The 16,386-nt window shown below is 40.4% G+C and overlaps 1 protein-coding gene across 1 annotated transcript; it reads left to right on the top strand.

The window, feature by feature from the left end:
• The first annotated feature begins 9,720 nt into the window (after positions 1-9,720).
• Positions 9,721-11,891, top strand: LOC139751737 (sodium/hydrogen exchanger 5-like). Its single transcript, XM_071667290.1, is given in 1 exon segment — positions 9,721-11,891. A coding segment is annotated over 1 exon segment (1,914 nt). The 5' UTR covers positions 9,721-9,760; the 3' UTR covers positions 11,675-11,891.
• Positions 11,892-16,386: the final 4,495 nt, after the last annotated feature.

Raw genomic sequence — 16,386 nt, 5'->3', positions numbered from 1 at the left:
ATAATAGATAATATATCATCAGATTGGGGAAGAGCAGTGCGGTTTCAGAAGTGGTAGAGGATGTGTGGATCAGGTGTTTGCTTTGAAGAATGTATGTGAGAAATACTTAGAAAAGCAAATGGATTTGTATGTAGCATTTATGGATCTGGAGAAGGCATATGATAGAGTTGATAGAGATGCTCTGTGGAAGGTATTAAGAATATATGGTGTGGGAGGCAAGTTGTTAGAAGCAGTGAAAAGTTTTTATCGAGGATGTAAGGCATGTGTACGTGTAGGAAGAGAGGAAAGTGATTGGTTCTCAGTGAATGTAGGTTTGCGGCAGGGGTGTGTGATGTCTCCATGGTTGTTTAATTTGTTTATGGATGGGGTTGTAAAGGAGGTAAATGCAAGAGTCCTGGAAAGAGGGGCAAGTATGAAGTCTGTTGGGGATGAGAGAGCTTGGGAAGTGAGTCAATTGTTGTTCGCTGATGATACAGCGCTGGTGGCTGATTCATGTGAGAAACTGCAGAAGCTGGTGACTGAGTTTGGTAAAGTGTGTGGAAGAAGAAAGTTGAGAGTAAATGTGAATAAGAGCAAGGTTATTAGGTACAGTAGGGGTGAGGGTCAAGTCAATTGGGAGGTGAGTTTGAATGGAGAAAAACTGGAGGAAGTGAAGTGTTTTAGATATCTGGGAGTGGATCTGTCAGCGGATGGAACCATGGAAGCGGAAGTGGATCATAGGGTGGGGGAGGGGGCGAAAATTTTGGGAGCCTTGAAAAATGTGTGGAAGTCGAGAACATTATCTCGGAAAGCAAAAATGGGTATGTTTGAGGGAATAGTGGTTCCAACAATGCTGTATGGTTGCGAGGCGTGGGCTATGGATAGAGATGTGCGCAGGAGGATGGATGTGCTGGAAATGAGATGTTTGAGGACAATGTGTGGTGTGAGGTGGTTTGATCGAGTAAGTAACGTAAGGGTAAGAGAGATGTGTGGAAATAAAAAGAGCGTGGTCGAGAGAGCAGAAGAGGGTGTTTTGAAATGGTTTGGGCACATGGAGAGAATGAGTGAGGAGAGATTGACCAAGAGGATATATGTGTCGGAGGTGGAGGGAACGAGGAGAAGAGGGAGACCAAATTGGAGGTGGAAAGATGGAGTGAAAAAGATTTTGTGTGATCGGGGCCTGAACATGCAGGAGGGTGAACGGAGGGCAAGAAATAGAGTGAATTGGAGTCATGTGGTATACAGGGGTTGACGTGCTGTCAGTGGATTGAAGCAAGGCATGTGAAGCGTCTGGGGTAAACCATGGAAAGCTGTGTAGGTATGTATATTTGCGTGTCTGGACGTGTGTATGTACATGTGTATGGGGGGGGGGGGTTGGGCCATTTCTTTCGTCTGTTTCCTTGCGCTACCTCGCAAACGCGGGAGACAGCGACAAAGTATAAAAAAAAAAAAAAAAAAAAATATATATATATATATATATATATATATATATATATATATATATATATATATATATATATATATATATATGTATATGTATGTATGTATGTATGAATGATAAAATCAGAGATTAGAAAGGCTTAAAGAAATTACGAAATTAAGAAAGCTAACGAAGCAAAAAAGAAAATGCCAAAGGATTTTTTTCAAATGTACAGAACGAAGGTTAGGGGGAAAACTGGACCTATCAAATCGCATTCTGGTAGATTAGCTGATAGTGAGATTGAAATGTGTGAAGTTTTAAACAATCACTTCATATCAATATTTACGCAGGAGGAAAATGTCAACATTCCGGTTCCAGAGAAAATTTAAAAAGGGACGAAAGCAGGTGGCTGGAAATCCTCCCCTCTCGTTTTTTTTTTTTTTTTTTTTTTTTTTTTAATTTTCCAAAAGAAGGAACAGAGAAGGGGGTCAGGTGAGGATATTCCCTCTAAGGCCCAGTCCTCTGTTCTTAACGCTACCTCGCTAATGCGGGAAATGGCGAATAGTATGAAAGATATATATATATATATATATATATATATATATATATATATATATATATATATATATATATATATATATATATATATATATATATATTAGTATATATCCCACGTGGTTCAGATACATACAGCCTTCCAATTCACATCCTTAACCCAGCCCACTGTATTGCAGTGATGCAAAACTTTAACGGTAATACAAATCCTTACTTTATAAGTGGAATTCGTTATTTACCACAGGCTACTAATGACATTATATCAGCTGATCTAAATGTTAAAGTGCAAAGCTGTATTGAGGGCTAAACTTTTTCCATCCGGAGAGATACGGGTTATATAACACGAGGTCACTGAAATTCATGGGCTGAATATGAACAAGTTAATGTGGATTTCTTCCATTATCCATAAGCTAAATCAACAGAAAATATCGTATTATGAATGTTGAAGGTTTAACCCTTTCTTTTTCCAGGTTGTGTTTCACGTTCAAAGGTTAGAAACCAAAATGTGCTGAACGTTGGTAAAAATTGGTGTCAACAGGGTAATGCCTGTTCAAGTCATTAGGTCGTGTACGCTGACTGAGGCTGACTATGGCATGGTTTGAAGATGCAATGGAGGCTAAACAGTGAGAGGTCATCAATTGAAAAAAATAATTTGGTACTTATGTAGTATTTGCGATTCAAAGGCTTAGTATCAACTTTGCGGTAGAGGATAATGAAAAAGGAAATTTGTCTGGTAGATGAAGTTTGTGTGATGAGAAAGATACGAGTGAAGTTGGAAGGGAAAGCATGGTGGATGGAAAAGAAAATATTCGAAAACCATGTCAGAACCACCGAAGTGCCACCCTACTAAGTGTAGAAGGCACGGTGGTGGGCAAATGATAGATAGAATGAAAAATCACAGTGAAAAAAGGCCAACTTTGCAAGGTTGAGTAGATACATTGCATGTGTTGATTGGGTGGGACTAAGTGCATTGTGGGTGAGGTCAGATGGACCAAGCAGTGCAGGTTATGTGGGGTCAGGTCAGTTAGGCGACTCAGATCAGCTTAGCAGTAATGTCAGGTCGAGTGTAGATGAGGCAGGGGTGACCATTGATAGCGTCACTGTTTCCGTACAAAGGCTCCAGGTAATAATGAAAAAGGGACAAGAAATGAATATTCTATATAAGCAATATAGGACTAACAATAATGACTCAAAATGTCTGAATAATATAATTAAATACCGTAATGGGCAGAAGAAGGGCTTGTACTACAAGGTGAAATGGGAGGAAACAGTTTCCTGATCACCTAATGCAGATTAAGAAAATGATAAAATCAGAGATTAGAAAGGCTTAAAGAAATTACGAAATTAAGAAAGCTAACGAAGCAAAAAAAAAAATGCCAAAGGATTTTTTTCAAATGTACAGAACGAAGGTTAGGGGGAAAACTGGACCTATCAAATCGCATTCTGGTAGATTAGCTGATAGTGAGATTGAAATGTGTGAAGTTTTAAACAATCACTTCATATCAGTATTTACGAAGGAGGAAAATGTCAACATTCCGGTTCCAGAGAAAATTTAAAAAGGGACGAAAGCAGGAAGCTATACGATATGAAAATAAATAAATTTGATGTTTCTAAACAAATAGAACTATCAAAGTAAACAAGAATCCTGCGCCAGACAGTATTGATGCGAGGGTCTGGGAAAATATATAAGGATGAAGTAAGTGTTCCTCTTTTAAATGTGTTTATACAGTCTCTGGAATCAGACGTAGTTCCTAAGCAATGGAGGACAGCAAATGTCGTTCCCATCTTGAACAAAGCGGATACATCCATTGCCTCTGGTTATTGTCCTATCACCTTGACATCTGTTGCAGGAAAATTTCTAGAATCAATTACGGCAGACAAAATACGGGAACACTTGAAGAATCATGATCTCATTAGGGATTCTCAACATGGGTTTACAAAAGGGAAGTCATGTCTCAGTAACATTCTCTTTTTTGATAAAGTATTTGAAACTGTTGATCAGGGTAAGAGTTATGATATTGTATACTTAGGTTTAGGTAAGGCTTTTGACAAAGTTCCTCACGTGTGTCTGCTTAGAAAAATGCATCGAGGGTTGTGTAAATTATTTAATTGGATTGGGGCGTGGCTCACTGACAGACAACAGAAGGTATGCATCAACGGAGTTACATCGGACTGGGGCAATGTGGCCAGTAGTGTTCCTCAGGGATTAATCTAAGGACCGCTTCTGTTCGTTACATACATTAACGATTTGGATATGGGAATAACCAGCGACTTAAGTAAATTTGCCGATGATGCAAAAATAGGGCCGTAATTGACTCAGTGAATTTGCAATGGGACTTATATAAATCATGAGAATGGGCGGGCACATGGAAAATGAAATTCAACATAGATAAATGCACAACACTCGTGGGTAAAGACTGGAACACTTATTACAAACTGGACAATATCACTATTGATAAAAGTGAATGTAGGTACTGGTGAGCAAGGATCTTAAGCCGCAGTCAACAATGTATTAAAGTGTCTAAAGAGGCTAATCGGATGTTAGGATTCATTAATAGGACTGTTAGCAATAAAACTCCTAGAGTATCATTGCAACTTTATCTTGCGCTGGTGAGACCATATTTGGATTATGCAGTACAGTTTTGAGCTCCATGCTAAGCAGTTGATATAGATTGTTTAGAAAGAGTACAAAGGCGAATGACAAAAAAAAAAATCCCTGGAATTAGAAACCTCACTTATGAAGACAAGTTGAAAATACTGGATTTACACTCTCATAAGAGGAAGGCTAGAGGGGATATGACTGAAGTTTTTAAAGGGGTGCAGGGCATTAATAAAGGTAACATGAATAAAGTTCTTAGAATGGCGCATCAGATAGGACAAGAAGCAGTGGATTTAAATTAGAAAAAAAAAAAGATTCAGATCGGATGTGGGTAAATATTGCATATATATATATATATATATATATATATATATATATATATATATATATATATATATAGATTTATGGAATAAGCTGCCAAGCACAGAAGTGGAAACTAGGTCTATATGTAGCTTAAAGATGTGTTTTGGATGTGTTTATGTATTCAGGCGGTTGGTTGTAGGGTGGACAGACTCAGGACCTGCCTAGCATGGGACAATAGGCCTCTTGCAGTGTCCTCACTTCTTATGTTCTTATGTTCTTATGTGGCTATGTGGATCAGGTCTTTCCTAGGAACGTGTGTCTTTTTAGAGGAAGCAAGAAGTGGGAGAAACGTGTATAAACATCATTTATTGGTTAAGAAACTGCTTAGAATGGAAGCTGAAACGAATGAGGAAGATGGTAAGAACCTACTAAAGTTAGTGAAGGGTGTCTCACAGTGGAAAGTATCTCACAGTGGAAAGACATGTAGTATACGCTGGTGGGGCGAAGTTGTGTGTAGCAGTGGAAATGCCGATGGCGAAAACGGAGGACTCATTTAAGTTATATTATTGGTAGGCATATCTGGTGCAGACAACAAACATTACGTAATGTAGCAACAAACATTGGTGAATTAGTTAAAGTGTGATGACAAAAAAAGAGGTGACTGAAAAAGATTCAAAGAAAAGGAGATATATGTGCTCGAGAAAGTGGCGTTAGGAAAGTGAAGTAATATTCAGCCGAATATAACACTGCTGGCAATACTGAAGGCATAGGTTTAGATACCCATGCAGCACTTCTAGTAAGGATAAAGACACTCAAACTACCAAAAAGTGTTGGAACTCAAGGAGATTTCCTCTGCTTTATGGATTACGGTAAGAGAAAAATGTAGGCCACCGGTGATATGGCTGCTGCAACAGTGAGGGTCATACTCACAGCTGTAGGCAAATTAGAAGTGCATTAGAAAATCATAATATGCAGTTTAAGGAAAGAAAAAGGAGATGGGTTTGACTGAGCCTTGTTGGTCCCACGTTGCTCTTAACTTCTGCTTTCTGGACTCTCCACTGCATGGCGGCAGCAGGATGTGATCCGATCCATTTTACACTCTGATGGCTGGACATTCCCTCCATGTATGACTGTATTAAGAGTACACTGAACAAACTGTGGGTTCTTTCAGCCAGTCTACAGTCATCTGTCATGTGTTGTTTGAGCAGCAACTGGAGCATGTTGTCTGGGGGATTAACTGTTCTGGCTTCATGTTGTGGGTGTTGATATGCAGGTTACATATTTTCATCCCCTTTTCGCAGGATTCTATTTGTGTGTGATCTTGGGAATCTAGAGATGATCGAAACGTTAGACCATTCCTTAGCAAGCTCTATGTCCATTTTGTTCTTCATGGTAACCTGATGGGCGGAATAATAGTAATAATGATGATGATGATCATACTAATTATCATTAATAATGATAATGATCGATTTATATTCCAAAATTTGCAACCAAAGGCTGAAAATGCACAGAATAATCATAAGGCATTACATAAAGACACTCGGGCTATAACAAGGGAGGGTATCACACGCAAAGTCTTTATACAGATACTGAATGTTATTCAAGATGTTCATCTTTAATGAAATGAAGTTGTTCTTTTTACGATCTGTATCACCTCGGATGAGTTCGAGAAGTGTGCCGAAGTGCAGTCCGACGACGAGGGGTTTCATCTGGTGGCCAGAACGTGACGGAGGCGGAAATGGTATGGCAGCTCCTCTCCGAGCTGTCAGATCCAGTCCAGGTGGATAGAACTGAGAGAAACAGTGTGTTTAGTGCCTCTTGACAGGTGGTTTATGAGAGACTAAGGATGAGATTGCATGCTTCGTGCTGCACCTTTTCTTATAGCTCTTGTTGTGTGGTAGACACTGAGGAGCAGCAGGCAGGGAAGGTGAGTTTGGGATGAATGAAACTTATCTACGTAGATGTTCTTGAGCTCAGGCGTTCGGAGCTCAAGATGGTGCTGGCGTGTTCCTTCCTGCTCACTTTATCGTCCTAAGTGACACCGAAAAGCTTGGGAGACTGAACAAACTGAAGGTGGATGAAGATTAAAGACACAATAAGTCCTGGAACTCTTTCAGTTTTTCATTTGGCTGGTTAATTTCGGACTGCTTCCGTGTTCGTAGGTTTGGTAGTGTAGCAGAATTTGTCTGTGGCACATATTTCATGAAATACTTTGTTATGGAGGGTCTTCTAGTGGATAATGTTCCGTAAAAGAAGGACGGATTCTACATTACGTTAATCATGCAGTAGCGTTCAAGACAATCGCATGTTTACCAAATGGCGTCCTAGCTTCGTCTCTTCAATGTATATCAACTGATTGTTATATTTCTCTCGTGTGTCTCCCCTGATGATGTGAATATTACACGAAAGTGCACTTGGGAGCTTGTGTTTCATTTTCCCAGTGGACTCATAGGAATATCTTGATCACGCGCAAAATTGTGATCCTTTCCAATATATATATATATATATATATATATATATATATATATATATATATATATATATATATATATATATATATATATATATATATATATATATATTCTTTCTTTTCTTTCAAACTATTCGCCATATCCCGCATTAGCGAGGTAGCGTTAAGAACAAAGGACTGGGCCTTTGAGGGAATCCCCTCACCTGGCCCAATCCTCTGTTCCTTCTTTTGGAAAATTAAAAAAAAACAAGAGGGGAGGATTTCCAGCCCCCCGCTCCCTCCCCTTTTAGTCGCCTTCTACGACACGCAGGGAATACGTGGGAAGTATTCTTTCTCCCCTATCCCCAGGGATAATATATATATATATATATATATATATATATATATATATATATATATATATATATATATATATATATATATATATATATATATATATATATATATATGTATATATATATTTTTTTCTTTTTTTTTTTTTTTGCTTTCTCGCTGTCTCCCGCGTTTGCGAGGAAGCGCAAGGAAACAGACGAAAGAAATGGCCCAAACCAACCCCCATACACATGTACATACATACGTCCACACACGCAAATATACATACCTACACAGCTTTCCATGGTTTACCCCAGACGCTTCACATGCCCTGATTCAATCCACTGACAGCACGTCAACCCCGGTATACCACATCGATCCAATTCACTCTGTTCCTTGCCCTCCTTTCACCCTCCTGCATGTTCAGGCCCCGATCACACAAAATCTTTTTCACTCCATCTTTCCACCTCCAATTTGGTCTCCCACTTCTCCTCGTTCCCTCCACCTCCGACACATATATCCTCTTGGTCAATCTTTCCTCACTCATTCTCTCCATGTGCCCAAACCATTTCAAAACACCCTCTTCTGCTCTCTCAACCACGCTCTTTTTATTTCCACACATCTCTCTTACCCTTACGTTACTTACTCGATCAAACCACCTCACACCACACATTGTCCTCAAACATCTCATTTCCAGCACATCCATCCTCCTGCGCACAACTCTATCCATAGCCCACGCCTCGCAACCATACAACATTGTTGGAACCACTATTCCTTCAAACATATCCATTTTTGCTTTCCGAGATAATGTTCTCGACTTCCACACATTCTTCAAGGCTCCCAGGATTTTCACCCCCTCCCCCACCCTATGATCCACTTCCGCTTCCATGGTTCCATCCGCTGCCAGATCCACTCCCAGATATCTAAAACACTTTACTTCCTCCAGTTTTTCTCCGTTCAAACTTACCTCCCAATTGACTTGACCCTCAACCCTACTGTACCTAATTACCTTTGTTGAATGTGTTTGATGATAGAGTGGCAGATATAAGGTGTTTTGGTCGAGGTGGTGTGCAGAGTGAGAGGGTCATTGGAAGCAGGTTTGGATGGCATTGCAGTGGAATTTATTAAAAAAGGGGGTGACTGTATTATTTACTGGTTGGTAAGGTTATTTAATTTATGTATGACTCATAGTGAGGTGCCTGAGGATTGGCGGAATGCGTGCATAGTGCCATTGTACAGAGGCAAAGGGGATAAGAGTGAGTGCTCAAATTACAGAGGTATAAGTTTGTTGAGTATTCCTGGTAAATTACATGGGAGGGTATTGATTGAGAGGGTGAAGGCATGTACAGAGCATCAGATTGGGGAAGAGCAGTGTGGTTTCAGAAGTGGTAGAGGATGTGTGGATCAGGTGTTTGCTTTGAAGAATGTATGTGAGAAATACTTAGAAAAGCAAATGGATTTGTATGTAGCTTTATGGATCTGGAGAAGGCATATGATAGAGTTGATAGAGATGCTCTGTGGAAGGTATTAAGAATATATGGTGTGGGAGGCAAGTTGTTAGAAGCAGTGAAAAGTTTTTATCGAGGATGTAAGGCATGTGTACTTGTAGGAAGAGAGGAAAGTGATTGGTTCTCAGTGAATGTAGGTTTGCGGCAGGGGTGTGTGATGTCTCCATGGTTGTTTAATTTGTTTATGGATGGGGTTGTTAGGGAGGTGAATGCGAGAGTTTTGGAAAGAGGGGCAAGTATGAAGTCTGTTGTGGATGAGAGAGCTTGGGAAGTGAGTCAGTTGTTGTTCGCTGATGATACAGCGCTGGTGGCTGATTCATGTGAGAAACTGCAGAAGCTGGTGATTGAGTTTGGTAAAGTGTGTGAAAGAAGAAAGTTAAGAGTAAATGTGAATAAGAGTAAGGTATATATATATAAAAAATAAAAAAAAAAAAAAAATATATATATATATATATATATATATATATATATATATATATATATATATATATATATATATATATATATATATATATATATATATATATATATATATATATATTTCACTAAGACATGGCTTCCCACACAGGTTGACCAGCCAAGTGCGTGTAATAGAGCCCATCTTTATTTTTGTCATGTCCTACCTCGCTTATCTTAACGCTGAGATCTTCCACTTATCCGGTATCTTGTCCATCACTTTTTGTGGAATTACTATGAAAAATTATGTGGAGCAAAACATATCTACTAAGTCCCACACAACCATCAAATATGCAATGAAGATGCTGGCATCCTCATCAGAGACCATCATCTTTATGTTCTTGGGTGTGTCGACCGTACAGAGCAAGCATGAATGGAACACCTGGTTTGTTATCTTAACTATTGTCTTCTGCTCCATCTACAGAATCCTTGGCGTCTTGATCTTCAGTGCTGTTTGCAATCGGTTCCGTGTGAAGAAGATCAAATTTGTGGACAAGTTTATCATGTCCTATGGTGGGTTGCGAGGTGCTGTGGCTTTCCCTTTAGTGTTGACCATTAATGTTGACCACATTCCACTACAGCCAATGTTCCTCACTGCCACCATTGCTATGATCTAATTTACTGTTTTTGTGCAAGGTATCACCATTAAGCCACTTGTGCAAATCTTGGGAATCAAGAAAGCTGAGAAGCGAACATTAACTATGAATGAACGTCTCCATGAAAGGACAATGGATTACATTATTGCGGGCATTGAGGATGTGATGGGCAAGCATGGAAACATACGCATCAGGAACAAGTTCAAACGGTTCAACAATAAATACCTGACATCATTCCTGGTTCGTGATAACAATGTCATAGAGCCAAAACTCTTAGAAACCTACAGCCAGATCAAGATGCAAGAGGCTCTCGATTTCATGGCAACTAATGGCAACTCACCCAGCAACATTGAGTCATTTACCAATTTACTGCGCAATGCAGCCACTCATCCTATTCTATCAAACACCCAAGGGGAGTGGAACTTAGATGTTGGAGAGCTGGACTACAATCCAACTATGAGGGACATTGATGATGCCAAGTTCCACCACCTCCTTTCCAGCGATTACAAACCTATTAAGCGGCACCGTGGATCAACATATAAACGACATGCGGTTAAGGATGATGATGTGCTGACACAGACGGATGTTAATCACCACAACATGTATATTCACACACGTCAGTTTGTCAGCAATAACAGGAAGCAAAACAAAAAAGACAAAAAGCCTACAGAGAATGGTATGGTGATGCAGGACAAGGATCTAGATGACTCCCATTCATCTTTCCAAAAGAATGGATCAGCCATTACCCTTAAGAGTGACTACATGGCACATGTTCTGCGAGACAACCCTGCCTATGAAGATGATAAGAATGTCATGTTCAGCACACCTAATACAGGGGATACACTGATCACCACGAAGCGCATGTCAACTCGAGGCCCCACAATGGCAGAGACAGCACTGCCTTGGAAGAGATACTCAGATGATGATGTTCCTACTTCAGCTCGGAAGATACAACGGTCTCTGAGCATTGCCCCTGATGATGCTGAGAACGCCACACCTACAATGGCTGAGGTCACATTGCCCTGGAAGCGACCAGAGGATGAGGAGATCTGTGACCGGCCACTTCGACAGTCAGAATTCCCTGCTTGGGCTTCTAATAAAGAATATGTTTGTTACTACTCTCCTTCTAACTCTTTCCTTGGTGGTTTAGGGAATCACCAGACATATCCCAACATCCGTGAAATATTTGGAAGACGCAGTAGTAGCAGTGCATCCTTAACTTCCAGTCGTGAATCTTTGAAGGACAATCCAAAGTTCCTCAAAGACAGGTCTCCTTCACATAGTTCTCTAATGGAGTCTCCGTCTCACACTTCACCCATACATCAGCAAGATGTATCCATACATATGCGTCGAAGATCTTCCACAGGTGACAGCTCCCTTCTTAACACCACTATTGCAGAAGAGAAAGGACGGCGTTGTGACACAGTCGTTGAGATGAACCCTGAAGAAGAAGAAAAAGAGCAGACACGCATGTAGCCCTCACAGTTTGATAGTAATAGAAATACTGTATTTTAATATCGCATAAACTCAGAATTCGAAATAGGGTATTATGTAATGCATTAATTGGTTATATGATAACTGTTGAGTGAAAGTTTATTTGGTTTGTTTGATGACATGAAATGAAAACATTGTCATTCCGTGGAAGGTACCTACTCCTATTGCAAATATTCAGTGCATCAACGGAGTTTATGGTTATCATTTGTATAACCTGAAAAGTGATTCTCATGAGAGATTATGTAGATATTGTTGAAACCTGAACATGTATAAAAACCTTATTTTAAACTGTAAACTCTTGCTGTACTAGCTACAACTAGTACCTGTGGTTCAGGGACATTTATCAAATATTTCCTTGAACAGTGTGGTTGATCAACATTGTAAGGTATGTTGATGTATACTTTACATAGCTACATAGACCCTACCTTTTAATGTGCATGTATATAGCAGGAACATCACATACAAATTAATGATTTCCTGATTACATTTGTTATAGTGCGATTGAAGTATGTCTGAAAATGTTGCTGTGGTGCTTATGTATAGAGTTTCAAGTACATATAGCGTGACATAGAATGTTACTGGTTAGCAATAAAAATGCCATGCGTTGCATTTATAACTGTTACTCATGGTCTCTTATAAAATTAAGAATTGCTTTATATTCATATATATATATATATATATATATATATATATATATATATATATATATATATATATATATATATATATATATATATATATATATATATATATATATATATATATATATGGAAAGAGGGGCAAGTATGAAGTCTGTTGGGGATGAGAGAGCTTGGGAAGTGAGTCAATTGTTGTTCGCTGATGATACAGCGCTGGTGGCTGATTCATGTGAGAAACTGCAGAAGCTGGTGACTGAGTTTGGTAAAGTGTGTGGAAGAAGAAAGTTGAGAGTAAATGTGAATAAGAGCAAGGTTATTAGGTACAGTAGGGGTGAGGGTCAAGTCAATTGGGAGGTGAGTTTGAATGGAGAAAAACTGGAGGAAGTGAAGTGTTTTAGATATCTGGGAGTGGATCTGTCAGCGGATGGAACCATGGAAGCGGAAGTGGATCATAGGGTGGGGGAGGGGGCGAAAATTTTGGGAGCCTTGAAAAATGTGTGGAAGTCGAGAACATTATCTCGGAAAGCAAAAATGGGTATGTTTGAGGGAATAGTGGTTCCAACAATGCTGTATGGTTGCGAGGCGTGGGCTATGGATAGAGATGTGCGCAGGAGGATGGATGTGCTGGAAATGAGATGTTTGAGGACAATGTGTGGTGTGAGGTGGTTTGATCGAGTAAGTAACGTAAGGGTAAGAGAGATGTGTGGAAATAAAAAGAGCGTGGTCGAGAGAGCAGAAGAGGGTGTTTTGAAATGGTTTGGGCACATGGAGAGAATGAGTGAGGAGAGATTGACCAAGAGGATATATGTGTCGGAGGTGGAGGGAACGAGGAGAAGAGGGAGACCAAATTGGAGGTGGAAAGATGGAGTGAAAAAGATTTTGTGTGATCGGGGCCTGAACATGCAGGAGGGTGAAAGGAGGGCAAGAAATAGAGTGAATTGGAGTCATGTGGTATACAGGGGTTGACGTGCTGTCAGTGGATTGAAGCAAGGCATGTGAAGCGTCTGGGGTAAACCATGGAAAGCTGTGTAGGTATGTATATTTGCGTGTGTGGACGTGTGTATGTACATGTGTATGGGGGGGGGTTGGGCCATTTCTTTCGTCTGTTTCCTTGCGCTACCTCGCAAACGCGGGAGACAGCGACAAAGTATAAAAAAAAAAAAAAAAAAAAAAAAAAAAAAAAAAAATATATATATATAAAGTCCTCGCGTGTCGTAGAAGGCGACTAGAGGGGACGGGAGCGGGGGCCAGAAATCCTCCCCTCCTTGTATTTTTTAACTTTCTAAAATGGGAAACAGAAGAAGGAGTCACGCGGGGAGTGCTCATCCTCCTCGAAGGCTCAGACTGGGGTGTCTAAATGTGTGTGGGTGTAACCAAGATGTGAAAAAAGGAGAGATAGGTAGTATGTTTGAGGAAAGGAACCTGGATGTTTTGGCTCTGAGCGAAACGAAGCTTAAGGGTAAAGGGGAAGAGTGGTTTGGGAATGTCTTGGGAGTAAAGTCAGGGGTTAGTGAGAGGACAAGAGCAAGGGAAGGAGTAACAGTACTCCTGAAACAGGAGTTGTGGGAGTATGTGATAGAATGTAAGAAAGTAAATTCTCGATTAATATGCGTAAAACTGAAAGTTGATGGAGAGAGATGGGTGATTATTGGTGCATATGCACCTGGGCATGAGAAGAAAGATCATGAGAGGCAAGTGTTTTGGGAGCAGCTGAATGAGTGTGTTAATGGTTTTGATGCACAAGAGTGGGTTATAGTGATAGGTGATTTGAATGCAAAGGTGAGTAATGTGGCAGTTGAGGGAATAATTGGTATACATGGGGTCTTCAGTGTTGTAAATGGAAGTGGTGAAGAGCTTGTAGATTTATGTGCTGAAAAAGGACTGGTGATTGGGAATACCTGGTTTAAAAAGCGAGATATACATAAGTATACGTATGTAAGTAGGAGAGATGGCCAGAGAGCATTATTGGATTACGTGTTAATTGACAGGCGCGCGAAAGAGAGACTTTTGGATGTTAATGTGCTGAGAGGTGCAACTGGAGGGATGTCTGATCATTATCTTGTGGAGGCTAAGGTGAAGATTTGTATGGGTTTTCAGAAAAGAAGAGTGAATGTTGGGGTGAAGAGGGTGGTGAGAGTAAGTGAGCTTGGGAAGGAGACTTCTGTGAGGAAGTACCAGAAGAGACTGAGTACAGAATGGAAAAAGGTGAGAACAATGGAAGTAAGGGGAGTGGGGGAGGAATGGGATGTATTTAGGGAATCAGTGATGGATTGCGCAAAAGGTGCTTGTGGCATGAGAAGAGTGGGAGGTGGATTGATTAGAAAGGGTAGTGAGTGGTGGGATGAAGAAGTAAGATTATTAGTGAAAGAGAAGAGAGAGGCATTTGGACGATTTTTGCAGGGAAAAAATACAATTGAGTGGGAGATGTATAAAAGAAAGAGAAAGGAGGTCAAGAGAAAGGTGCAAGAGGTGAAAAAGAGGGCAAATGAGAGTTGGGGTGAGAGAGTATCATTAAATCTTAGGGAGAATAAAAAGATGTTCTGGAAGGAGGTAAATAAAGTGCGTAAGACGAGGGAGCAAATGGGAACTTCAGTGAAGGGCGCAAATGGGGAGGTGATAACAAGTAGTGGTGATGTGAGAAGGAGATGGAGTGAGTATTTTGAAGGTTTGTTGAATGTGTTTGATGATAGAGTGGCAGATATAGGGTGTTTTGGTCGAGGTGGTGTGCAAAGTGAGAGGGTTAGGGAAAATGATTTGGTAAACAGAGAAGAGGTAGTAAAAGCTTTGCGGAAGATGAAAGCCGGCAAGGCAGCAGGTTTGGAAGGTATTGCAGTGGAATTTATTAAAAAAAAAAGGGGGTGACTGTATTATTGATTGGTTGGTAAGGTTATTTAATGTATGTATGACTCATGGTGAGGTGCCTGAGGATTGGCGGAATGCGTGCATAGTGCCATTGTACAAAGGCAAAGGGGATAAGAGTGAGTGCTCAAATTACAGAGGTATAAGTTTGTTGAGTATTCCTGGTAAATTATATGGGAGGGTATTGATTGAGAGGGTGAAGGCATGTACAGAGCATCAGATTGGGGAAGAGCAGTGTGGTTTCAGAAGTGGCAGAGTGTGGATCAGGTGTTTGCTTTGAAGAATGTATGTGAGAAATACTTAGAAAAGCAAATGGATTTGTATGTAGCATTTATGGATCTGGAGAAGGCATATGATAGAGTTGATAGAGATGCTCTGTGGAAGGTATTAAGAATAAATGGTGTGGGAGGCAAGTTGTTAGAATGCAGTGAAAAGTTTTTATCGAGGATGTAAGGCATGTGTACGTGTAGGAAGAGAGGAAAGTGATTGGTTCTCAGTGAATGTAGGTTTGCGGCAGGGGTGTGTGATGTCTCCATGGTTGTTTAATTTGTTTATGGATGGGGTTGTTAGGGAGGTGAATGCAAGAGTTTTGGAAAGAGGGGCAAGTATGAAGTCTGTTGGGGATGAGAGAGCTTGGGAAGTGAGTCAGTTGTTGTTCGCTGATGATACAGCGCTGGTGGCTGATTCATGTGAGAAACTGCAGAAGCTGGTGACTGAGTTTGGTAAAGTGTGTGAAAGAAGAAAGTTAAGAGTAAATGTGAATAAGAGCAAGGTTATTAGGTACAGTAGGGTTGAGGGTCAATTCAATTGGGAGGTGAGTTTGAATGGGGAAAAACTGGAGGAAGTGAAGTGTTTTAGATATCTGGGAGTGGATCTGGCAGCGGATGGAACCATGGAAGCGGAAGTGGATCATAGGGTGGGGGAGGGGGCGAAAGTTCTGGGAGCCTTGAAGAATGTGTGGAAGTCGAGAACATTATCTCGGAAAGCAAAAATGGGTATGTTTGAAGGAATAATGGTTCCAACAATGTTGTATGGTTGCGAGGCGTGGGCTATGGATAGGGTTGTGCGCAGGAGGATGGATGTGCTGGAAATGAGATGTTTGAGGACAATGTGTGGTGTGAGGTGGTTTGATCGAGTAAGTAACGTAAGGGTAAGAGAGATGTGTGGATATAAAAAGAGCGTGGTTGAGAGAGCAGA

Source organism: Panulirus ornatus, chromosome 12 (genome assembly GCF_036320965.1).
Source record: "Panulirus ornatus isolate Po-2019 chromosome 12, ASM3632096v1, whole genome shotgun sequence".
NCBI classification, from domain to species: Eukaryota; Metazoa; Arthropoda; class Malacostraca; order Decapoda; family Palinuridae; genus Panulirus; species Panulirus ornatus.
The sequence above is the reverse complement of the archived record's forward strand: the minus strand, read 5'-3'. Positions and strand labels throughout refer to the sequence as shown.